Source organism: Leptosomus discolor, chromosome 10, assembly GCF_034619465.1.
Source record: "Leptosomus discolor isolate bLepDis1 chromosome 10, bLepDis1.hap2, whole genome shotgun sequence".
NCBI classification, from domain to species: domain Eukaryota; kingdom Metazoa; phylum Chordata; class Aves; order Leptosomiformes; family Leptosomidae; genus Leptosomus; species Leptosomus discolor.
In genome coordinates, this window is record NC_141400.1 from 20,548,966 (window position 1) to 20,574,604 (window position 25,639).

General features: G+C 54.1%; 1 protein-coding gene across 2 annotated transcripts in view; it reads left to right on the top strand.

Moving 5' to 3' along the window:
* ARHGAP26 (Rho GTPase activating protein 26) overlaps positions 1-25,639 on the top strand; it is a 144,512-nt gene that overhangs the window by 81,525 nt on the left and 37,348 nt on the right. For both annotated transcript variants that reach the window (XM_086471104.1, XM_086471105.1), the window contains exons 17-19: positions 481-586; positions 17,501-17,660; positions 25,285-25,423. In XM_086471104.1, coding sequence (XP_086327230.1) covers positions 481-586; positions 17,501-17,660; positions 25,285-25,423 — 405 coding nt within the window. The remainder of the gene's footprint in view (positions 1-480; positions 587-17,500; positions 17,661-25,284; positions 25,424-25,639) is intronic.

Below are 25,639 nucleotides of genomic sequence, written 5' to 3' on the forward strand. Positions count from 1 at the left end.
GTGGTGGCCTCCTTGAACGGCTCCTGCTTAGGCTGCCGGGGCGCCTCTGCCAGCACCTGCGGACCCTGCCAGCCTGTGGAGGACCAGATGGTTGAACCTCGCCGGGCGCTGCGCTGAGCACATCCCGACCGTGCTGGGGAACACATCGAGGGGGAACGTGTTGATGTTCCCCGTGCTGGAAGGGGAGAAATGCTCTGGTTACAGCCAGCCCCTTCCCCGATCACAACGGGCTTTTCACACGGCTGGCATCTGCTCTCGGCTCGCTGTTTCAGCCTGTTTGTTTCTTCCTTTTGGAAACAACTGGTTGGAGTCAGTAGAAGGGAAAAGTGCTGTGGAGGGTGTCCGCAGCGTGCCTAGGTGTGGGGTGGAGTAGGTCCCCAGGATGACTGTTGGTGTGAGTGTTTGGGCCTGCATACCTCTTTCTATAATCCCCCCCCCGGCCCCGATGCGGAGATAAATCATCTTTTCTTTCCAACGCAGAACTGGAGAACCAGGAGTCAAGGGTGTCAGAGATCCACAGCCTCGTGCATCGGCTCCCAGAGAAAAACAGGCAGATGCTGCACTTGCTCATGAACCACTTGGCAAAGTATGTTTATGACTGATATGTTTTTCTCTCCTTTTTCCACTTCCTCTGAAAGTTAATGGTGGTAGAAAAGTTTCCTTGTGTGTGTGTGTGCGGCGTTGAGTCATATCTGGTTGGCGAGTAACTGGAAACCCGTGTGTGAGTGAAACGAGGGCTGGCAGACAGAGCAGGGAGGGAGGGGGGCTTTCCCGCTGACCCATGTCCCTGCTGTCCCCCGCCCGTGCGGCTGGGCCCCGGCCCCACGGCAGCAGGAGAAACCCGTACGCTACTGGGGATATAGTGCTGCTTTTAATGGCATGGTGGTGGGGTTCGGCTATCCAGAAGGCGGAGTGGAGGTTAAGCAATCACCGGGTTTCAGACCAAGCCCAGTATTAAAGGACTAAAAGCTATTTCTTTGCTACAATAGAAGACTGCTCTGGGGCATATTTTCTGCCTTTATGCAACCTGATGCATCAGTACCCCTAGGTCACCTTGAAACTCTTTGAGGGCGAAGGAATTGAGTAATTTTTTTGCTTTCAGTGATAGAGCTGACCTGTAATTTCCCATCTTCTTCCTGCTCCTGCTGGTTACCATGGAAACCTTTGATTAGCGTGTAAAAAGTGAAAGCATCATCAGGTGTTTGTGCCAGCCTCAAGGCTGCGGGATCGTCCCTGCCCTCGCTGTTCGCACCAGTGCTGCGTGAGCAGGAGGGACTAGGCAGGACTTGGAAACCTGGGGAACGGGTTAATCGCCATAACCATTTAGAAGGTCTGAAGTTGTCTGTTGAAGAGAAAAAATAACAGATGATGCTTGAAATAGGCTTAAAAACGACTCCAGATGCTTTCTTGTGACATGGGTTTGTATCTGTTCCATGGACTCCCCAGCAAGGCTGTTAAAAACCAGAGACTGGTTTAGATCTCGCTTTCAAAACCTTCTGTGTTTACAGGCTGAAGCCAAGGGCCAGGCGGTTCCAGGTACTCCCATCAGCCAAGTATGTGTGAGGAATCTCATAACTGCTGAAGTGCTTTTCATTTGAAGGAAAACCTGGTGGTGTTTGAGGGAGAGGCGTGGAGGGGGGAGGCAGGTAATACGAAGGGTTTCGTGCTGCTTTAGTGGGGAAGGAGCTAACACAAAACACAGACAAACGACGAGCGTAGTGGTGCGTGCTATATTAGGAAGAGAAACAGCTCATAGTGGTTATTTAATGAGAAAAAAAATTATCGTGGAGAAAGGCAGGAAGCTGAGGAGCGAGAGCCTGCTCTGCCGAGCTCGCTGCCCCGCAGCAGCTCTCCCGGCCCTGGTGCTGCTCCTGGGGGGATCCTGAGCTGTGGGGGCAGAGGAACAGCCAGCCCCGGGCTCAGGCCCTCCAGCCTCCCTCCTGGGGCAGCCCTGCAGCCCCCGCACGGCGGCTCTCCTGCTGCCCGGCCCCACCGGGAGCAGCACCTTGCTCCGGGAGCACCGGGAGGGCAGCCTGGTCCAGGACTCCTCACTGTGACCCTTCTGAATGAAGGGGTTGAGGCCACGGTACCGTAAATCCGGATTAAAGACGTTGTGGTGGAGATAAAACATCTGCAGAAGGTGTTGGGAGGGAGGGAGAGTGGTGGTGGAAGGGATGAAGGCCTGGCTGTCCCAGGTGACCTGCACGGGGAAGGGGGCTGCTGCGGGGTGGGGAGGGGACTGACTGGCATTTGAATGCTGCCCTGTCCCTGGCGAGGGGAGCCGAGAGCCCGGGGCATCCACAGCTGACGGGGGCAAAAGCGAAGGGCCCCTGCCTGGCGCTGTCAAGCTGGGCTGCACTTCTCAGAGGGGATTGCCTCATCTGTTTCTGGGTTGTTTTTTTTTTTTTAATTTAAGTAATGTATGAATAATCAAGATTTGCATTTTTATCAGATGAACTAAAAAAATGTTTCTCACAGTATTAGTGCGGAAATCTCTTACACTAAGAGCAGAACTCGATCTGTATTGGCCAAATGGAGGGTCTGCCCCATGTTGTTGTATATCTCCTGGTTTTTTGGTTGGTATATTCGCTGTTGCTTACTGAAAGGAGACATGGGGCTTCTTGTGTGGCATGGGGCTGCAGTTAATATCAGCTGTAAAACCGCGATAACGCAGCTGATACATTCAAAAATGGCAATTATTAACACAAGTTAAATATCACGCGGAATACGTGCCTCTGAGGTGGCTGAGCAGTGCCCAATGCTGCAAATTGCCTCCTCTGCTCTATAGACCCCAGTTCCAGTGAAACTTACTGCTATTACGGTGTTATTCTTTGACCCATGAGTAGGTGAAACGTTTATTTTTCCTTCCTGGGACATGCTCGTGCTGTCAGGATTCCTGTGACGAACCCAGCTGCCATTTACCGTTCCTGAAAGAGAGGAGGTCTCTCTGTTCTGATCTTTTTGCAAGGGGATCTCTGCAGGAAAGCCTCAACACCTGTAGCCCGGACCGTCCCAGTAAGCCCCGTGCCTGCATCTGCTGGCCCTGCCAGCAGGCATGTCTGAGGCTGCAGCACCTGGAGTTAGTGAGGCTCTGGATGATCTTAAAAATCGCCTGGTTTCTCTTGCCTCAGGCCAGCATAGCCCATGTCTTTCAAAGAACTGAAAGGCAAACCCAGTACGTATCTTCTGCTGTTTCTTAGCTGGGTAGTTAGCAGAGTCACTGTGGCTTAGTCAGCCTGTTAATCCTTGGAGCTTCTGGTGTTTGCAGGGGATAGCTGGTGAGAGAGCTCTTCATCCCTTGTTTTCAAAATAAGAAATACACTTTTTACGAAGCTACATGAAGAACTGGTGCCAGGCGATGTGGCGAGCTCGCTGTGCGAGCGTGCGAGGTACCCGAGCGTGTGGCAGTGCCGCTGCCCCTCGCTGCCATGGGCTCCCCGCTCTCCCAGATGCCTTTTCCAGCATCGTTTTGAGCAGGTTGCACCCTGCCTTCCCTGCAGGGCACCAGGCTTGAGCTCCACATGCAGTGGGACTCCTTGTGCCATCTTCAGGGGTTTCTCTCTCTTTGTTCTGGGAGTTTTTCCTCCACTATTTCTAGCTGGGAAAGGAGGAAAACAACCCTTCCTCCGTGCTGCAGAGCCCCTCAGGTGCAGCAGGCTGTCCCCCAGCACGTCACCTAGCAACGTGCTCCTGCTCGCGTGGTTCTGAGATGTTTTGCTGCAGATACCTCCTCTTGGCCCAGCACCTATCTCCAAGAGTGGCTACACTGTAGGTTCAAATGCTCTTTTATCAACAGAACGTGCCAGCTCTGATTAAACCAATTGTTTTCCTATTTTTTCTGCCAAATAAGTTAAAGCAGCTCAGAGCAAAGGGAAGGTGCGTGGTGCTGCCAGGCTTGTGGGTGGCTGCGCCGATGGTGCTGCCGGGAGTGGAGCTGGTGACAGAAAATTGCCATTTTTGTTAGTGGAGCTGCGATGATGTCCCTGTCTTTTTCTCCTTTTTTAACATACTTTCTCACCAAGGAGTAAATGCTCTGGAGCTGCAGAGCAGGAGGATTTCGCTCTGATTATGTTTCAAGCATTTAGGAATTTTTTTTTTTTTTTTTTTTGCACGGACATAATTTGACACCTGAGCCTCACTTTGTTCTTGTGGCAGTGGTTCTCCGATACAGATGGTGCCGTGCCTGCGCACCTTCAGCGGGGCTCCCCAGACCCTCCTGCAGCTCCGTGTCCCTCCCTGCGCCCCTGCTGCTGCCCCGCGCGCCGCCCCGGCCCGAGGAGCAGGGCTGCCCCTGCCTGCGCGTCCGCTCCTCTCCTGGCAAAAGGTCAAAACCATTCAGGAGGCTGCAGCCGGAGTGTGTGTACGTGTGTTTAGCAGAATTAATTATCTTTTATCATTCGCAGCTGCGGCCTGGCCAGCAGTGACTAGTTCCCTTTGTTTTTGCTGTGGTGGTGTTTTCTAGTTTACGTGTTTTAACCAAGATGATGGTGATTGCTATCTCTAGCACAAATTGTTTTCCACTTATCAGCACGGATGGTTTCCATGGGCTCTGCAGGGCGGCTGCTCTCAGCCATAGCCCCACAGATCCAGCAGCACCCACCCTCTGTTACGGCCCCCTGGCAGGACGGGGCAGGGGCTGGACACGGAGCGGAGGGCGCTGTGCTGAACGAGGGACTGTTGGCGAAGGAGAAGATTAAAAAAAAAAAAATCCTCTGGGTCTTCTGCCTAAAAATACAACCCGGCGCTTGTTTTCCTTCGCGTGGAGCAGTCCCGTCCTTGGCAGCCCTGCACTGGGCTCCCCGGGCTGCGCTGCCCGCACAGAGTCCCCTGGGAGCCGGGGTCCCCGGCGGTGGTGTGGCACTTGCCGTGGCGTGCTCTGTGCCTGGTGGCTTCGGGAACCCCACCGAGGCACCTGTGCGGGGCCGGGGACGGCTACTTCCCCAGAAATGAGCTTTTCCTTGGGTTGTTTTCCCCGTTTTCCCCCGAAGGTGCAGCCGGCGAGGAGGCTAACGCCTCTTGGCACGGCAGGTCTGATTTCATCCCCATGGCAGCTGTTTATGCTGCTGTCTGGTAACTATTCATTTGCTTGATTTATGTATTACTTCCAGTAAGTCATTCTTGTCCAGGACGTTCTGGAAATTTCCACTAGCCGCTGAGGCCTCTGAGATGCACTTCTCTCATGCTCCTCGCCTGATTTGGCTGCCGCAAGAAAATAGCGAGCGAGCTCTCTGACCTTGCGTGGCCCGGCCAGGCAGCGATCATCCCGCCCGCTCACTGTGCTTTGGCAATGCCGTGGGTTTTGCCCGGTGCCTGTTGCTGATCCCTTTGGATCGCGGCACGTCTGGGTCCCGAGTGGAGCCCCGGGAGTTCGAGTGACCCAAAGGATCTGGGTGCTCCTGTGGGTAGCAAAAGGCATGTCCCACGAGTGGTGACTCCCCGTAGGCTTGCTGTGCCCTGCAGGAGCTGGGAGGATCCTGCCTGGGGCTCATCTGTCCCAGGGCTGGCTCTTCCCATCCTTTCCCCCACCCCTCTTTCCTTTTTTTTTTTTTTTTTTTCCCTTTTTCTCCTCCTGTTTTGTTTCTCTGCTTTGTGTCTTGGTTTGGAGCATCGGATCCTGGTACCTGGGGAGCTGGGACGGGTGCTGCCGCGGGGCTGCAGCCTGGGGAGCACCGTGCCTCTGTCCCATGCCGGAGCCAGTCCCGTGCTGGAGCCGGTGCCGCTGGGAATCCCCAGATCTGCTGTGCCGAGGCATCCTCAGTCCCATCTAGCCCAGTGTGCTGTCTTGCACATGGCGAGCATGGGAGGTTTAAGGGAGAAGCAGAGGGAACGCTGTGGGGTGCGAGCCCGGCCTGGATGCAGCTCCCCGGAGCTTCATCCCACCGCGGCAGCCAGTGAGCACCGGTGCCTCCAGGTCCATCTCCTGCCTGTGTTCATGGAGGTATATGTCTGTGTCGGTCTCTCAGTCAGGGCAAAGGGTGTGAGCCAGCACGCAGAGTAAGGAAGAAGGAAGGTTTAGGCTGATTGTGGAGAGTTGAGGCTGGTCAGAATAAGGGAGGAAAGGATAGGCTGGTCAGAGGAAAGTTTAAAGGAGAGCAAAGTCAGTGGAAAGTTTAGGCTGATCAGAGTAAGGAAGAAGGAAAGTTTAGGCTGATCATGGTAAAACTGAACAAAACAAAACAAGAACATCCTTGGTTTGAAAATACAGTTCTAAGCAACTATTTTAAATCATCCTCTTCCCCATTGCAGCCGAGCCTGCTCAGATCAATAAAAATCCCTTTTGTTGTAATGCTTTGGCATGATTAGCCAGTATAGCCAGTTGCCTGTTTATTTGTCTGCTCCTGCGTGGGAAAAGGCATTGGAGCCCACAGCAATGCAGCAGCGCAGCGGGCTCCCTGCAGGAGAAGGGGGTTTGGAGGGAGCTGCCTGGGAGGGTGGGCAGCTGAAGGGGAAGGTGGCGGCTTCGGCAGCACGCCGTGCTGGGCACCCGGCCTCGCTCCCAGCTCTGGGAGGGCAGCGTGTCGTCCTCCGAGGCTGCCTCCTCCCTCGGATCGGGCTCTGCTGGGGTATTTTTAACGTTGGAGGTGGGCGGTGGATGAGAGATTGCTCTGCAGATGAGTTAGCAATCTCAGCGCGCCCGTCGTGCCCGGCTAATTCAATTACAGCCTTTAACTGGAACCACCTGTAGCTCTGCGGAAAGACAAAGGCCGTGGAGGGCCGCAGGCCCTGGCAGAGCCTCCAGCGGGGGCTGCGCTGCCTCTCGGGCTCCCCCGCCTTCCCAGCGCTGATGAAATCTGCATGTGTTCACGTTGGGCTCCTGAAGATAATTTTACCTTTAACATAGTTTGTTAGGGGGTTGTTTGTTTTTTTTTTAACCGGGGAGCTTTGCAGAGGGGAAGGAGCCTGCCCCGTGCCTTCTCCTGCCTCCCCATAGAAATCTGTGCACGTTCAGATCCCGCAAAGGCGGAGGCAGCACCTGAACATGGTCATTGGATGCTCCAACCTCCCCGGCTGTCGCGGCGGTCTCTTAGATGGTCTTGTTCTGTTTGCAAATGGCCTGTGTCCATTTTTCTTCTGCTACCACAAAATAATCCACTGGATTATTGATAATGTGCCAGCTGGATTATTGATAATGTGCCAGCAGATCGGCTCCTTCCTCCTACTCGCGTTGGGAGCACGTTGCACCAGGTACACAGCAGCAGCACAGCGAGCGCGGCCCTGAGCTGCATTTGCCGTTGGCAGCCAGGGTAACGATGGCGCTGGGAAAGCATTCCCGTGTTTTCCTGATATTTCCTCCGCTTGAGACTTGCGGCCAGGGGGATCCTTTCCCACCGCTGCGGCCCTCGGGCGGGAGGCAGCCCGTGCCCGAGGAGCAGCTCCGGCGTGGTGCAGCGGGTCCGTACAAACCATTCGCACTTTGGAGCCAGAGGTGGTAAAGCCTCGCGAGGCATCAGCCGCCTCTCCGGTTGCCCCCTGCCCTTTCCTCGTCTCTCCCTCACGTGCTTTGTTCGAGGAGCTGCTGGTGCTCCGGGCCTGGTGTGGGTGGGTGTGCGGCTCCCTGGGGATGCGGCCCTGGGAACACTGGGCGCACCCTGCAGAGCACGAGGCTGGGTGCATGCCCTCCCCCTCGCCAGCTCTGCCTCCCTCTTACTCTTCTGGTTTTGTTTTTAATATGAGATTCTGCAGAATTAAAAATAAAAGCCTGCAGAAAAGCCTGTAGGTGTTTGCTGTGTTTTTCGGGCTTGGCTTCCTGTAATGTGTAAATTAGCAGAAGGTTTTATCCTGCTTCTGCAAATGAACTTTTAACCTCCGTGGCCTGGACTGGCAATAGATGAGCTGTTTGCATTTTCTGGTAGCTTTTTCTTCCACGCTTCTCCAAAAGGTGCTTTTATTCTCTGAAGGCTCCCCAGTTTTAGCTGGAGAGGAATGCACTTCAGAGACTGTACCATCTCTCTTATCAGTTTCTTATCTTGTATCTTCATCACGCCTAAGAGTCATCTCCCTCAATACGATAACGGGTGTCTTAAATTAGACTAAAGCTTACATCACCAACGCCGGCAAGACCCATCGTTCAGTAGCATGTAATGCAGCGTGCGCTGGGTTTGCCGTGGAGGTTCTGTGGTTGAACATCTCTGCCGAGCTTCCGCCGGCCGGCCGGGATCTCTGAGAGAAGCACCAGGCCTGTGGCATTACTCAAGCGTGAATTCTTGTGGGCTTGTGTTTGAACTTTCTGTTGTTGGATGGAGGTTGTTGATAGCACATAATTAGGTGGATTCTTTTTAATTGTTTATCACAGTGAAACTGCAACTATGTACTGAAGCAGATTGAATCTAGAGTGGGCAAAAGATTTCCAATAAATAGCTGGTGTCTCTCCCTGGTGGTGTCTCCTCCGTCCCCGCAGACAGAGCAGGACTTGGCCATTTCAATAAGAGCTCCTCTAGCTTGCTGTTTGTGCTGAGCAGACCCAGGACCAAACCAAATTCAATTGTATAGATTTTAGTCAAATCTTTTTTCAGCAGAAGAAAGGACAGTAAAAGTCACCAGCGCCGAGATGTCTTTGAGCTGCCGTTTTCCCTGGGATGCTGGGAGGGATGCCAAGCCCAACCTGGACCTGTCTCCTCTGTCCGCCCTCAAGTGACTACCCTACACATCTAGTCGAGGTCTAGACTCTGTGTAACTGCGTTCAAACTCGGAAGCATCTGTTTTCCAACACTTTTTCTGCTGTGGCGTGTGAAAAGCGCACCTGGAGGAGCGTGGGGCAGAGGGTCTGAAACCTGCCACTGGGGGACGGGAGGCTCCGGGAGCCGCTGGCGGAGAAAAACCGAACGCAATCCCAGCTTGGGTGGACAGAACCCCTGCGGTGCTGGCAGCCCCACGGGGAAAGGAGCCGGCTTGTGTCAGACCATCTCTGGCTTGGTGGGTGATGCCGGGTGGGCCAGGCCTGAGCTGAGGGAGCCGGTCCTGTGTTCCACGGGCTTTACATACGCATGTGCGTGGGGCACGGGGCACGGGAAGGGCATGTTGTGGCTCCTGCTCCCTTGAGCTAGCTCACCCCGCGGAGGGAGGTGGCAGGAGGGTCTGTCCGCCGGCTGCACGGGTGCCCTGCTGTGAGGTCGGGGATTAGCAGGCCGTTATTTTATTCAATTCAAGGGTTGCTTGCAATTCCACAGGAGTTTGTGGTGATGTGACAGTTATCTGCTGCCGTGAAAAATAGGAAGGGTGTCAGGGGGTGAGCGGGTTTGCCTGCGTGTGTATGACAGGGCGCACAAAATCTGGGGGGGATTGTTTTTCCAATTGTTGGGCAAAACATTGTTCCACTGAAGATGGGACAAGCGTTTTGCCTGCTGTTGTTAACCGCAACCTTAATTTATTCTACAAAGCTGGTTATTTCTGTGTTCCCTTTATTTCCATTTAAGCAAATTTTTTAGGAATTCAGTGTTTTGGAGGGAAGGGCACTAACCCTGCATTTGTGAAGCAAATGTGATCCAAAATATCTCTAAGATAGAAGAAAAAAGGTCGGAAGACCTGAGCTTACACGACTCTATGGGTGTACACCAGGGTAACTTCTGCTCATTACCCTGCAACCTGGCTCTCGGCTGTGAATTACTTCCCATGCCTCCCTGGAGAGCAGTGGGAGCTGCACTTGCTAAAACCAGTGCCAGTTCTTGCTGGGAGGCTTTCTGGAAGCCCGTTTACTTTGGCTGGTTTCCATCTGTCAGGTAGGCTTCAGCATGTTGCTTACCATCGCGGCGGATCTTTCAAAGGGTTTCTTGTTAATGTATACTTGCTCTTCCAGGCTTTTATTGCCCCTCTGGCTATGTAGGTTTTCTTATGGCAGGGGGAAAGCATCAGTGATTTCTGTTTGCAGAGGAAAACCTGCCTGTGCAGCGGGGGCTGTGCTGGGGGCAGCGGGGCCGGCAATGCTCATGCAGGGCTGCAAGTGCAGCCCGGAGCTGGCCAAAGCCCTGCTGCAGCACAAGCCGCCGCTGTCGCTAATGGGTGAAATAACTATTATTAGTGTAAAGAGGAAAGATGTAACTGAGTGTAGCAGGCTGGAGCTGTAACCGAATGCTCTGCTTGCACGCACACAGCCAGAATTACGGGGGTTCAGGGTGTGCGTACGGCAATGGCATTCACCCGGCGTTGCCTCTTGGTTGATTGCTGTGAGCATGAGGTTCGCCGGCGTGGCGTTGGGGTTTGGCCCGGGCAGGGAGGGGAGGCAGTGCTGTCCTGTGGGCTGCGAGAAGGTCTCAAACTGTGGGGTGGCAGCGGCACAAGGGGGACAGCATTTGCTGCCTTGGCAGCCCCCGTTCCAGCTCCCTCCCCGGGGGACATTTGAGGGCGAAGTCCCCTCTGGCTGGCTGTATTTCTGCAGGTGGAAACCGTGGTGATATTTTAACATCAGCTCGTGGCCGTGGCTTTCACCGGGGCGTCTGTGGAAACCCGCAGCCTTGCTGATGCCGTGCCGGGGCATGGGGAGCCCTGTGCCACTCACCCCAGCCGCAGCCTGGGGCTGAGGGTTGGCGAGCAGGTTTGGGATCGCCCTGTCAGCGCATCCCCCTGAGATCTCCTGTCAAGCTCAGCTTGCCCAAAGCCAGAGAGGTTTGGAAACGGAGGCGACTTGGTCTGGAGAGCCTGAATCAGAGGAGCGTTGCAGCACCGTATGTGTTTTCTTGGCAAGTCGCAGCATGCACGGTATTCACGCTGATTAGGCTTACCGATACCACACTTCACATTTGGCCTCTGTGTCTGTTCAGGGCGATAGGAGCGCGTTTTTGGTTATTTTATTTTTCCCTGGGAGTGAACCCAAGCATCCAGCTGTGGCCAGATTCACCCAGGAGAAAAAAAGAGTCTTGTTGGAGCAAGTCGAACCGCCCAGAAACAGTGCAGGCACATGTTTCATCCCAGCTGAGCAGGGAAACCCGAGAGCAACACGGCTGCTTGCTGAAAACCTCTTTAATTCTCGACATTGCATCTGAAGGTTTGGTCAACTGCGTTCAGAAAGTTCCTCCTTGTCTTCCCTGGGAGGTTTTGTATTTCCCTGGTGATCTGTCCTCCTTTTGGATCCGCTGGCCTCCATCTTCATTCCTCAGGACTTGGCTCGCCTCGCTCGAGCGGCGGGGCTGTAGAAGTCGCGATGCTGTGAGGCTCCGCAGCCTGCAAAAAGCTTGGGCTGTGGACGGTGGTGTTTCACCCATGCTCCCATCCCTGTTCCTGCCTGCTGAGAACATGCAGTGACCACGCAGCGGCTGAGCCAGCCCAGCGAGCTCGTCCTGCTCTGGTCCTTCCTTGCGGAGCTCCCCTCATCCATGAGCAGCCCAGAAGAGCACAGGCGTGTCCAGAGCCTTGGTAAACACGACAGGAGGAATTACAGTTGTGCAGTTTGTAAGCGTATGGCTCCTGGGCCCGTGTGCCCTGGCTCGGGAGGTGAAGTGGGGCTGGTCGTGCTCCCCGCTGCTGTTCACGGCAGCATGGCTGTGTGCCAGAGGCCACTGCGAATCCGTCTCCCCATCACCTCCTCCCATGCACGTGCACCTTTTAGGAACGATTATCCAAATGCGTGGTTGACTGATGTAGCTACCTGGGACACCAGCAGTTAGCGCTGCAGGGGTAGCTTCTTTTTCAAGTGCCACAGCCCTTGTGGCTCTCTTGCTGTGAGCGATGGGCAGCATTTGTGTTTACAAGAGTTTCTATTTCGCCTCCTCTGTTTCTGATGTCGCGGGAGAGGAGCTTTGGTTAAAAGGAGCTCCTTTCAGTAACCTGGAATATTTTCATGATTGTTGTTATTGGTCTTATTTTAAAACTTGAGCTGTTCCTTTCCTGACCCAAGTTTGCTTTGGACAAAGCCCGGGGTTGGGCTGCTCTGGTGTGGGGTGCCAGGACAAGCATGGGCGCTCGTGCCGTTCAGCCTGCCCTCCGAGCCCCACACAGACGCGTTTCACACGCTCTGCGTTGCCGCACGGCGTTTTACAACGCGCTGGAACCCAACGTCTGCCGCGGTGCCGGCCGATGGCGTTCCCGAGGCGTGCGGGCTGCCGGGGCTGGGCAACCCACAGTGGGGTGGAGCAGGGAGCTGCAGGGCCACTCTGTCCCGGGGCGCAGCTCCTCCAGCCCCTCGGAGAGGGGAGAAGCCCAGCAGTGAAGCCGCTGGTGCAGTGGCCAGCCCGGCTCCCCTCCTACACGCTCGCCAGCTGCAGCCCAATTAAACTCAATAATGTGCAGGGATGACTTGAATGCACCCCGGAACATTTCCCAGAACTCATTAGATTTTATCCGATAAATACCACCGATGGTGTGCGCTAGCAGCCGGCTAGCATGCATGTGCGCTAGCTGCTCGCTGTCCGGCAGCATGCATGGTCCAAATGAAGTGGGGGGAACGGGGAGCAGGAGGGGCAGGGGCGCTGCAGGGTCTCACTTGCCTGCAGCCCAGCAGCCTTGCTGAGCTTCTCCCCCGAGCCGGGAGCTGTACTCCCCCAGACATGATTTGCTTTGCGAGGACGTGGTGGCACCACGGCTCCTGCCTCGGTTGGGTCTCGCCGGCTCTTGTGGGTCAGCACAGCTCTTCCCTCTGCCTGGAGGGTGAATCCACAGATGCCTCCGCTGCCGGGCGTGCTGTCTGCATTCGCTGTGCTTTTTGTCTTTCATTCGCGTTCAGAGTCAAATGTTAAGTGGTTAATTTGTAACAAACTACCCAGAGCAGCCTAAATAATTTTGGGGGTTGCTAGCCCGCTGCATGATTGGCTTTTCAGGTTAAATGGAAGCTCTAATAGTGGCGGCAGACATGAAATATATTTTTACCTGTAGCAATATGAATTAGCTGCGTTATGTTCCATCCTGTAAGGTCTTGCTAGGCCAGCCATAACAAGCACTTTGTTTTCAAAGGTTTGTCCCAGGCATGGAAATAGAAACACTCCAGACTTTGCCTTTGTTCCCTGTCAGATGTTTGTTTTCTCAGAGATTTTTCTCTGAATCAGGGAAGGTATCCGAACTAATAACAGCATGCTGTGGCTGCGGCTTATATACATGTATTTTATATATAAAATACATACACCAAGTGATTCCAGCCACAGAAATAACAGTTCTGTGGGGGCAGAGCCAGGCGCCCCAGGTGGCATCCCCTGGAGAGACCATTGCTGCCCGTGGAAGTAGGCGGTCACCGGTGCCCGGCGCGGCTGGGCAGCCGGCTCAGGGCAGGGTGTTCGCTGAGGGAATGGCACGTACCGGCAGGACCCCGTCCACCTAGTATGAAACAATCCCGCTGATGCCAGTTCAGAGCCCAGAAGTCTCTAGGTGGTACATTTTGTGTTGCCCTTGGCTCTCTGCGTGGCGTTGAGCTCCGGCGCCTGCAGCTGCTATCGGCCCCCAGCGCTGGGCTGGTGCTGGGTCTTGGCCGTGTTACTGGGAGGACTGGGCAGCTTCTGTGTGCTGCACCCGAGCGTTCTCTGCAGCTTCTGCAGTACGGCTTTCTCAGTAGGTCGCTGGAGAAGCAAATGAGTTCTTTAATTGGATTTCTATGAAAATAAATATGAGTTGTCGACCGGGGTGAAGAAACTTAAATCATTAACGTCTGTAAAATCAAAGAGGGCCAGCGCAGCACTTCCCCCCGCCTGCAGCACCCCTGACTCCGCTGCATTTCTCCTCCGTTACACGATACTGATTGCAAGCCAGTGCAAGGAAGAAATATTTACTGTTCCTGTATGCTTTCTCTGTGCTGAAGCTTGACTACCAATTACTCTGTATTAAATTATGTTTGGTCATGCCGGTGATTATACAGTATCCAAGCAACCCAGGCGTAATCTAATTTAAAACACAACATGGATTTACTCTGCTCCCATTCTCCGTTGTTTTTCTGCAAGTGAATGTAAAGTGAACGGGTGTCCACAGACACCCACCCACCCACCACGACCTGCCCGTCCAGCGGCAGGGACAGCACTCCCACTGGGAGCCCTCTGCTCCCAGCCCAGGGTGTCCCCTCGGGGTGACAGAGCTCGGTCTCCAGCTCCTTGGGCTGGGTGCTTGCGGGAGCCAGCATGCCTCGTGGGTTTGCACCAAGCGGGTCAGGTCTTCATGGAACGAAGTCCCGTTGCAGGGCTGCCCATTGGCGGGGAGTGCCGATATCCCCCCGCCCGAGGGGCTCCGCAGCCCGTCCCACGCCACCAGGCTGATCTCCCGCTGGTCCTGGAGACACGTGGGAACCGTCGTGCGCTGCGAGGAGGAGGAACAGCCCAGAGTCCGAAAGTCAGCGACAGCCCGGCACGTGGCACGCGCCAGGCAGGAGCTAAGAGGTCGCTCTCCGCGTTTCTCCGTTAGTTGTTGCTTCCCACCTCCTGCTTGTGCTGGGAGTGACTTCTGCAAAGCGAGGAGGGAGAGAGAACTGAAAAAGGACCCATCTAAATTAATGTTAGTGCAGCTGCTTTCAGAGTGCACCAAGGGCCGGGAAGAAACAGCAGGTTAAAAGGAAAATGCAGCGAATACTTGGAAACCTTCTAAAGGGCAGCTCAGACACGGCACTAACGGTGCCTGCTGAAGAGCACCAACATTAAGGACGCTTTGGGATGAGAACACCCTGTCTTTAGAAACTGCGGCATTATTTTCTAGTACAAAGGATGATGAAGAGATGTCAGTTATTGTAAATTATCATGTAGATAGTGGATGGGGAGTTTGAAGGATGTGAAAGGTGAATCGTGTTTTGTAGCACAGCTTTGGTAACCGAGCGTTGTGAAGACTGCTGCCGGAAAAGCACCCGTGGTGCAGATCAGAAGTTCACGTGCCGCCAGACCTGCACAGCTGCAAAACGGCTTCTGTGCTTTACAAATTCAAAGCAAACGCAGTGAGGAGGAGTGTGGTGCCGGCTACGGGACGGAGGCGAGGGCCAGCGCTCGTGTCTGGGCACGTGGGCATTCCTCGGGCAGAGGGCAGAGCCAGGGCTGCGGCTGGTGCTGCAGGGCCGTGTCCTGGTTGGGAAGCCATTAATAGTTTAGGCTGAAATAATTAACAGGACCGTGCACAGCTGCCTCGCTGTAATGAGTCAATGACAGTGCAATTTATTAGGGTGATGTATGACATGGTAACGGTAATGAGAAATGGAGGGACCTAATTTTGCAAGACTTAGATCAATTCGGTTGTTTTTTTTATAAATGAACATTGTTTTACTAACCACAGAAGGTTGTTAAAATTATTATTTTATTAGCACTTTTCAAAACTGTTCAAATTACAGCTGCGTTTTTCAAAATCCAAATAGGAGCGTGTGCACATGTGTCTGAAATACAGATGTTGTTGCAGTGTAAAAATGTCACTGGCATTTGTTAAGGTCTTGATAAGGAGCTGGGCTGGAGTGGGGGAAAATCCCTATGTCATAGGAGGGTTTTTTCCTGTAAGCAAGCAAGTTTTTTCCTAAGTAAGAATTTGTTTCCTATTGGACTTCTTCTGCCTTTTTCTTGGCTCGGCGAGGTTGTGACCCCCTGCAGGAAGTTTGCTTGTACCCTGCCAGTTCTCCCGGTCGGGGCAGGCTGGTGCTGGCGTCGCTGTGTGCAGAGCTTGGCCTGCTCTTGCCGTCGGGGAGGACGGGCAGAGGCTCTGCGCCTGCCCAGGGACAGGAACAGGGATGACCAGCCAGGCTGGGTGGAGGCGATGGGGAGAGCGGGGTGGCAGCAGCCCTGCTGGGCAGCTCATCGCCTCGCCGCCGGCGCGGGGCTCCTTCCTCCTCAGGTTGGCATCGTCTCCGTAACCGCAGCCTTGCTCTGGGGCAGCCCACCTCCCACAGCGCTGCGGTTTACTGACACGGGGGATTTCTCGGACAATCATGATAAAATATTCAAAGCTTCCTGACAGTGAGGAAAGTTACGGGCAGAAGGGAGGTCCCGTAAGCTCCCAAGGGACTTTCACCAGGATTGCCATGCCTTTGAAGTGGTAACCCAAGCCCAGACTCAGTGGAGGTGACAGCTCTGCATGTTCTCCGGGTATGTAACGTGCACCAGGAGTGAGACTTCTTGCTTGGGTGGTAAATAGGGCTGAAGTTGCTGTTGCGGGGAGCTAACCCAGCAGTCCTGAGCCCCTGAGCGTCCCTCGGTGATGAAACCCTTCTCTGCTGCCTGAGGAGCCGTACGTAGGGGTGAGGACTGAAGAGTTCTTTGCTGGATCAAGTGAGATTTGGAGGAAAAAGGACGGAAAGCATCTTTTCTTTGAAGCCAGCCCTAGCTTACACTATGCTGAAATAAGCTAAGTGTGTGCACAAATGAGCACTGTGGTGTCTTGGCCCTGAGGTCAATAATAAAAGCTCATGGCAGTAACGGGGACAATCCAGCAAGATCCGAGTCTCGGCCTCATTTTGGGCAAGCCTAGGGCATTTGTCCAGGGGAAACGGTGGAGGAAGAGTAAAGGGAAAAGACACTTAAAAACCCCCTTAAGCTGAAATTGTGATTGCCCTGTCTGAAGTCATCGAGTTTCCTGGTTGAAGAGGTCAGGAGAAGACCACAAGAAAGAGTGGCGGCGATGGGGCTGTAGGGCTCCCACCACAGGTCCTCGGTGCGTCACGTGCCGTGGGTTGACTCCAGCACGTGACTCAGCCGCAGCCCGCGGTACCCGGTGGGGTTGGTCCCTGCCTCAGCCGAACGTTTGCCGCGGGGCAGCTGAGCACCCGGGTCCCCTGGCGCACCGGGCTGCGTCCCACGTCGCAGCGTGCCCTCGGTGCGGGGTGGTGGGGCTCTCCGGGGCTGAGCCGCAGCAGCAGAGCTGTCCCTTTAGAGCTGCTGATGCTTTGCACTCCTAAAACCAGGGGCCAGACTGGAGTCACTCTGTAGTAACCCCCCAAACGCACATTAGCCGGGGTGCCAGGTCCTCAGCACGGGCTGTTGCGCTTTGCTGAACTGATCTGCTCCCGCTGGGCCACAAGACTTGTGAATGTAAAAATAGATGGAGATGACAGGGAGGAAGGTGGAGTGTCAGTGAGTCCCTGGGTGTCTGTGTCGGGGCAGATTCCTCGGCAGGGTGGAGAAGGGCGCATGTGTGTGCCCGTGGGTCCGGGGGTAAAGCCTGATCTTTGCCTTCCAGCCTGTTTCGGTTGAGCTGGATGGGGCTGACCTCTGGTGCAGGCAAAAGCTTAAATGGGTGAGAAGGAATTGGATTTTGGAACATATTAGGTCACTCATTCAGTTGGAGAGCAGCGTGTGTCAGAGGTCCAACTATTTGTTTTTAGAAGGGTTTTAAGCATTAGTGATTCAAGATGTTTTCCTGGGAGTGGTTTGCAACATGAGACTTGGTGGCCAGCATAGCGTCGGGGTTTTATGGGATTAGTCAGTTCACTGAGGCTGAAAGGTCTCTAGTAACACAATAGTTAAATTTGTACTTTTCCACATGGCTGAGCCTTCAAGGAGCTCACCAGGGGTGTAAAAAAGTAAACAGCATTGTAAGCTGTGTGCCAGCCGTGAGGCAGGGAGGGGGTTTCCGTGCGGAGTAGTTCCATCACCTACTTTTTTTTTTTTTCTTCTTCTTTTTTTTTTTCCAGAGTTGCAAATAATCACAAGCAGAACCTGATGACTGTTGCTAATCTGGGTGTGGTATTTGGGCCAACACTGCTTCGACCTCAAGAGGAAACAGTCGCTGCCATTATGGACATCAAGTTTCAGAACATTGTGATTGAAATTTTAATAGAAAACCATGAGAAGGTAATGGCTTTTCCTTGCTTCTTTCAGCGCAGTTAATTGATGAAAACGAATTTATCTCTTTTTACAAGCTGCAGTCCCCCTTGCTCCCCGTGGCCAGCAGCACTGGCAGAGGCAGCTTTGCTGCCGACGGTGGGGTTGTGCCGGGGAGGGCAGCAGCCGGTACCTCCCAGGCGTTCACCCCAGCGATGGACATGGCTCGGGCTATGGCGTAGAGGCTCCAAAACTGACGGCTGTTGGGCCGTGGTTGTGTAACCAGCGCTGCTGGTAACCAGCCTTTTTTATGGTCATCTCATGAGTTGGCCTGGCCGTGTCTCCATTACAGAAGTCCCCCTTTCTTTCCCCTTTCCGAGGCTTAGCAGGAATTTGTCCTTGGTTTCAAGAGAGACGAGCACTAAAAGAAACTAGTGCGAGATGCACAGCGAGGCTGGCATCCTGCTTGTCTGACTACATCCAGGTTTATTGAAGTACTGGCTTTATCCACAGTGTTGATCTCCTAAATGGTGATGCGTTTGTGTTTGTTGGCCCTAACTGCGTCCTCATCTGTCCGTGGAGCAGAGGCGGCTCGGTGAGGCCATAGCGCTAGCTCTCCCTCCTGGCTGGCTGCGTGGGGTGGCTGCGTGTAAATGGCAGCACTAAAAAAATGCCTTTTTCTTCTACATTCAGGCAGCTCCCTGCCTGCAATCTTTCGTTCGTCTGGTTTCGCTGCGAAAGAAATAACTGATCTGTGCGTTCAGGCTGTGAAGAAGGAAGTAGAGGCAGGCTTGTCCCCTGCCGGGGCAGGGTGGCATCGCGGCTCTGGTGTCGGACTTTGCTTGTGGACGTCTTGCATGGGTTTCCTGCAGGTTGAGGTGCCCGGCTGAGCCTCTGGTATGTGCAGTGCAGGCAGCAGACCTGGGGCATGTCTGCGTGGGGCTGCAAAGGGGCATCAAATGCACAGCCAGCGGGGACGGGGAGACGGTGTCTGTCCGTGTATGTTCTCAGAGAAATTGCTTCCACAGGCACATAAAGGCCACGGTATTTCTTTAGGACAGAGGAGCTATTTCCTTCTCCTCTGAATGGAATGTAAGGGCAATGCTGGCTTCGTCGTGAGCTGCCGTGCAGAGGGGCATGCGAGCAGCGGTGATGAACCTGCGGTTGCGAGCAAAGCCTGGCTCCCCCAGCCCTGGAGGGATTGACACGAAACCTCGTGTCGGCCTTGGGTGGTCACCTCTGTCTGTCTGCCACCTCGGGCTTGGTACAGGGGGGCATTCACCTCCTCTCCCTGGGGGTGATGAGCTCTTTGACTGTGCCGCTAGCGTCACGAGCAGCACGGCGTCGCTGCGACCGTGTTTCATCTCCCTTCCCCTCGCTGTGCTTTCTGGAGCGCTTCCCTCGCGGGCCCTTACAGAAGCATGTCTTTAGACATTGATTTTTTCTTTCTGCCTGAACCGAGTCTCTTGCTGTGCCAGCTGAGCCCTCCGTCAGCTGGCATCTGCGGAGGAATCGATGACAGATTTCTGCAAGGATCGTGTCTGGGTGGGCTGCGGGGCTCGTCTCTGCTCGCCAGCCAAATTACAGCTCCTACCCCAGGGTGTCCTGGCACTTCGATGGTTCCCCCTCCTTAGAAGTAATTTATGGCACTAGCAGAAGGGTGAATCTGCAAGTTGGTTACACGCGTTCGCCGCTCTCTAATCCTGTGGATGGGTGTACCTGCTGCCTGGGGCGCTCGGGTGCTGGAGTCGCAGGGTGCTGAGCTGCCCTCACAGGGCTCAGGGCTGGCGCTTTGCACGAGGATGCTGCGAGCAAAATGCCTGGGAACCCGTGTCCCCATTTCGACAGGGCTCTCGGGAAATGGTCCGGGGAAGGAGGAAGATAGGAAGAGGTAACTCTGGGAGAGGAAAATCTGTTCAATGCAGTGTTAGTGCCGGTTCAGCTCCCGCTTTAGGACTGTTTCGTTTCAGTGTATTTCTTAATTGGAATTGATTCGAGCTCGTTGAAGGCTCCCCACAGGAGCTGCCGTAGGTGATTAGCAATATGCAAGTTGCCTGCGCTTGTGCTGCTGGGGCTTTATATTGTTTTACACTGGTGACTCACAAACACTGTTTATGATTAAGTACATTTGCAGGGGAAATGTAATTGATTTGAATGGTTCCTGGCAATCAGCAGCTGTCTGGTATTACATTATATTTCCCCCAGGTAAGTGGAATGCCTCTCCTGTCAAAATTACTGTTGTCACTGTGTAACCAAAAAAATAAAAGCAAGCTTGATGATGACATCTTTTGGTCTGAATAACTGCTGGCTGCTTGTTTACACGGTCGCTTCAGTAGGCTGATCTGACTGCAGGGGAGAGGGTTTCAGGGGGGTTAGTCATGTTCTCTGTGCGCCTGCCTGCGTTTGCGGTCACCCCACCTGAGATTATCCCTGGAGAAAAACACTCATCCCGAAGGCACAGAGGTATCAGAGAAGGATGCTGCGGGATACGCTGCGATCGTCCGGTGTCTTCACTGGTGTAACACAAACTCGTGCTCCCGGGGGCGGTACGTGGCCCTAACGTGAGCCCTGTGTGTGCCGTGTTTCCGATGCGCCTCGGGAACGGTGTGCAGTTTGGAATCGTAGCCAGCAAAACAGGGACTTTCTGAAGGTTCCTGGAACAACTGGTAAAGCATGGTTTGCTCTATGTTGCCAGCGCATCCGACACAGACCATTAAACCCTGTGTGTAATCCAAAAAGTTGAATCGTTTCTGGAGATCTAACAGGTTCCCAGGTCCAAATTGTTTGTTACACTCGCAGTAACAGCAGTTACTCGCAGTAACATACCCTCTGAGATGGTTTTTAAAGCTCCTCCATTGTGTTCTCAAGAAGGTCTCTGCACATCGAGGTATTGCAGCCCCTGCGTTGGTCTTTGTGACTATGGCTGTTGTGGGAACGGCTGCGCTTCGAGTGCTCCCCCGTGGATCGTGCTGAGACCGGATCCTCTGGACATGTGGAGTGGCGTTGGGAGGAGCGTAGCACTGGGGCTTGGGGAGGAAGGGATGATGGCTCCATTTGCCTGCCAGCTGTTCCAACACAGCAAACAGGAACCCTGAAAAAGACGAGGGGGAGCAATGTGCCCGGCACTCGGCTGCCCAGCGCTGCCCAGCGAACCACAAAATGTCCGATTGCTGCTTCATAGGATATATCCAGTAGTCATCCTCTGCCTTTTCTCTGTCTGTGAATACAGTACATTAAGGCAGTGTGTTATAAAATATATCCTGATGATATATCCATCAATGGATGAAATGATTTTTCTCCTGTGGCTCTGGATGTTGCCATGACAGGCAAACCAAGGGTGTATCCTGTGCAAAACAAAAAGAGGCTGCTGTGTTGTGTGCCTGGTTACTCAAGTGATCGCCATTTAACACCGTATTTCTGATTTAAAAGTTAAATGTTAGCCAGAAGTAGTGGTGAAATATTATTACATCTGACAATTCCAGATGTCCACTCATTTTCTTTTCCAAAGCTTAAATTTTTAAAGCGCTCTGGAAAAGGCCATTGTTCTGAAGTGCTACAAAATTAAGAGATCGATTTACTGTCTTGGTGATGTTCCCTCCAGACAGAAGATTGACCAGGTGAAATGGTGATGCAGCCAGTATGGATGACAAATAGGAGACTAGTTTATGCAGGGAATTACACAGGCCCAAACACTACCCTCTGCAAATGGTAAGGACTCGTACTGAAGTCAAGGCCCTCAGCACCACCTCTTCATTTTACTTGTTTCTGTAATTAGCTGAAACATTTAGTGATGCTGTTGGCACTTTTTGCTGGTCCTTGTATAAGACGTAGTACCGCGGACTTTTGGAACGTCACAGCAGCTTCTTATTCTCCAAATTCCTTGTGCGAGTCCAGGGGCAGCTTTGTGCGCGGGACCACACCGAGCTGTTGGCCGGGGCAGAGACCAGGGGTGGACCTTTGTGTGCTGCTGATTTGGGCAGGATTCCTACCCCGTCTGGTTTTCACCTTCCATGTCATGTAACGGGCAAAATGAGGTAATTAGCACGAAGCTCAAGGAGATCCTCAAGGGCGTGCCAGGGTGCAAGGAGGGCTCTGGCCGAGGGGGCACCATCTCCAGCCCTGCCAGCACCCCCAGTGCACGAGCAGGTGACCTGGCAGCGGGGAGCAATTCCTCCAAAACCCATGGAAAGCGCTCATGCCTCATCCCTCTCCTGGCACAGAGCAGCCGTCAACGCTGGGGGGACACCCCTGGTCCTCAGCGCTGGTGGTGGGGCCACGGGCCGGTCTCTGTGGAAGAGGTGCGGGATAGAGGATGTAGCAGCGCCTGGATGTGTTTCATTCAGAGGTGGGAGAGGTATTTAAAAAAGCCTTTTAGCTGCTGTCTGAGACGAGGTGCTGCTGGGTCTTTGCCGTTCTGCAGACAGGGGGGAAGGTGGTGAGGAGGCACGAAATTGCCACTTGCATCAGGCCGAGAGAGCGAGCGCGGTACGGCTGTAAATGTGATTGATGAATCCTGGCTGCTCCTCTCCCACTCTGGCTATTAAACCGTCTCTCTCTCCCCGTTAATTGGACTCGGTGGCTGGGAGAGCTATAACACAGGTTTGTGCAGCGAGGAGCGTGTCTCAGCTATTCTTGTTAAATTAAAAAATGGAACATACCTGAGAAACTTTCCTGTGAAGAAGGGTGGGGGTTTTGTGCAAGTGACACCTGAGCTGAGGGAGGTGGTGTAGGAGGGTTTGGTTGAGCAGTGCCGGTTTCCTTTGCTGCTGAAGAGATCTGTGCCGTTTCCCGGTACGCAACGATGGCAAAGTTGCATCTACAGTGAGCTGTTTATCTTCAGTTCTTGGGGTCTCTCCTGAGACCTTCAAAATCAGTGCTGTGCTTTTTTAGATGTAGCTGTTAATTGACTTTTCTCCATTGTGAGCAGCTAAATTTAGCCCGTGTGCTTTGTGCCGCTCAGAGGTGGTAGAGAGAGCGACTTTTAATAGCCCTGCCTCCGCTTGCACGTTGCTTCTGCTCCCCCTCTCCCGCTTCATCTCGGTGGAGATGCCGTAGCAGGGACATCAAGCAGATTCGTGGTTGAAGACCATCCTGGAGAAACACTGGTGTTTCTGCTTCATCAGGAGGCTGTGTCATGCTGTCGGCATCGCGGCATGCCGGCCAGGGCTGCGGCTCTCTGTTGGTTGTGATAAGTTGGAGTGTGCAAGATCTCAGGTGCTGAAGCTTGTTAGTAAAATTGTTTCATAGTGACGTTCCAGCTGCATTTAAAAATCACAGAATCCTAGACTGGTTTGGGTTGGAAGGGACCTCAAAGACCATCTAGTTCCAACCCCCTGCCATGGGCAGGGACACCTTCCACTAGACCAGGTTGCTCAAAGCCCCATCCAGCCTGGCCTTGAGCACTGCCAGGGAGGGGGCAATCTCCTCAGAAGCTGCGGCTGGTCTTAGTCACCGAGTTCATAATTTAAGAGCATATATATCTTCTTTTATTAAAGACCAAAAAAAGGAAACAAAAATCTGGAAGTTCATTTTCAAGTGTGCTGTGGGAAATCATTGCATAAAATGCAATTCATGAATCGATACTTTTACCTTGCTTGATTTATATATTTCATTATATTTCCCAGGTAGAATTCACTATTGAAAAACAATTTGAAAGCAAGAGCGTGTTAAAGCAGGCAGTGGCCGTGGGGAAGGGAGCCCAGGGCAGGCAAGGTGCCCCTCGTACTGATTTTGGCGCCCCGTGCTGCCCCAGAGGAGCTGTATTTAGCACGCAGAGCGAAGGGCTTGCAGCACGGGGCCCGCTGGCCGGGACAGGCTCCCGAAGCATGTGCAGCTGTGGCGTGGTTTGGCGTGGGCAGCCATGTGCTACGAATAGCTCTGCAGACCGGGACCTGCGAGCTGGCCTGAGCGCCGGGGAGGGCTGCTGGGGTGCTGGGGAGGGCTGCTGGGGTGCTGGAGAGGGCTGCTGGGGTGCTGGGAAGGGCTGGGGGAGTGCTGGGGAGGGCTACTGGGGTGCTGGGGAAGGCTGGTGGGGTGCTGGGAAAGGCTGCTGGGGTGCTGGGAAAGGCTGCTGGGGTGCTGGGGAGGGCTGGTGGGGTGCTGGGAAAGGGTGCTGGGGAGGGCTGGGGGAGTGTTGGGGGAGGCTGCTGGGGTGCTGGGAGCGGGGTGCAGCAGCTGTGTGAGAGGCTGGGGAGCCACCGTCCCCCAAACTGCCGTGGGGAGCCTGTGAAACAGGCCCTTTGGAGGTGGGAACCGCCACGGGCGGGCGCAGGCAGAGTGAGAATGAGCAGTGCTGCAGGCAGAAAGCGCAGTTTGGGCTGCTGCTGCCTCCGGTAACGCATGAGCCCGGGAGGAATGTGTGAATGAGCTCAGCAGAGCTCTCCAGGAAGGGCTGCAGTAGGAGCCCGCGATGCAGCCATCTGTTTCGCAGCGTGCCCAGCTCTGCACAGTCAGAGGCAACTGCTCACTTGGTTGGTGCTGGGGCCTGCCGTGCGCGCGGGAGCTCTGCGCCGTGATTCATCGCCGCTTCCCGCACCTCGCTCCGTCTGCAGGCTCGGAAGCAGGGAAGACCCTGAGCCTGGGCAGCGAGTCCCTGGAAACAGCGAGGTTGGGGAGCGACGTCCTGAGCCGCGGGGTGTTTGGGTCAGTGAGAACGGATCATTAGTTCCTCTCTGAGGGCCGCAAGTGCTGCCCTTCGCACCCGCTTCTTCGTGCTTTTGGGGAGAGATGCGGCATTAAAATTTTTGGCTAACGCGTCTTGGCTCTTTCGCATTTATTTGTAGAAATCGGCGTGGAGGGTTTATGTGTGCGTGTGAGGATTTTTGTTGTTGTTACACAAAACAAACCAATTAACTGCTGGCAGGCGCTCCCGCGAGCTGGCAGGCGACACTTGGTGGCTTTCTGCAAGGCAAGGGCTGCCGGTGACCAGCGGCGATGGCTGCGTGCTCCGGAGGAGTCGCCCAGTGCTGCGGTGGGCAGCCAGCTGCCTCGGAAATGCAGTTTCCCTGTTGGCACCCTTGTCAGTGTCCATCGGCTCTCTGGCAGGGGCAGGTAGAGCAGGGAGAGACTCTGAGGGGTGGTGTTCAGCGAAGGGAGAGCTGGTCTTGAGGCAACGCTGCTGTTGTCTGAGCCTGGCAGTCCAGAAAATAGACAATAAAACAACCAAATAGCAACAACAAACAGAACTGCTGCTCTTCAGGTTCGTGCAGTTTTAAAATTCCATCCCCTTGAGAAAAATGTGATTACTCAGTTTTCTGACAGCTGCGGCTGGAAGTCGCAGAGACTTTCCCAAGCTGGTTGGCATCAGCGGGTGCGAGGGCGCCGGGGGCCGCCCTGCGGGGGAGCGTGTGTGGGGACACGGCGGTTTGTCTGGCCCGGGACGCTCTCGCCGTCACCCACCGGGGCAGCATGCACCCTCGAGAGGTGCTGCCAGGTTATTGGGGTTCTTCTTTGTATCTTGCAAATGCCTCTTGGGTGAAGAATAGAGAAAAGGAGTGCAGACAGGGTGGGAACGTGGAATTTAGGAAATTGTACCCAAAAGTGTTGCCTTGCTGAATGCATGTTGTCCTGCAGAGCTGTGCAGGCCGGGCAGGTGGGCAGCTCTTCTGTTAGAAAGGGTGATGCCAAAGAACAACTTATTTATTACTTTTGACAGATATTTAACACGGTGCCAGAGACCCCTCCATCGAACTCGCAGCTGCTGTTATCTCGCAAGAAGAGCATGGACTCGAAGCCGCCCTCCTGCAGCGAGAGGCCACTGACGCTCTTCCACACGGCGCAGCCCAACGAGAAGCGTAAGTGTGCCCGGCCGCAGCTCCCGGCTTTCCCACTTGGCGAAGTTTTTGCCCTGATCGTGACTAACAGGTTGCAATCCCCACGCCATCCTCGTGCAGTTTTACTGGTGTCAATGGAAGAGATGATTCCCGTCAGAGGATCAGGCTTCGGTTTCCTCTGCTGGGCAGTGTGGAGATCGCCTGGCATCCAGGCCCTTAACCAGGGGCTTGAAGGGA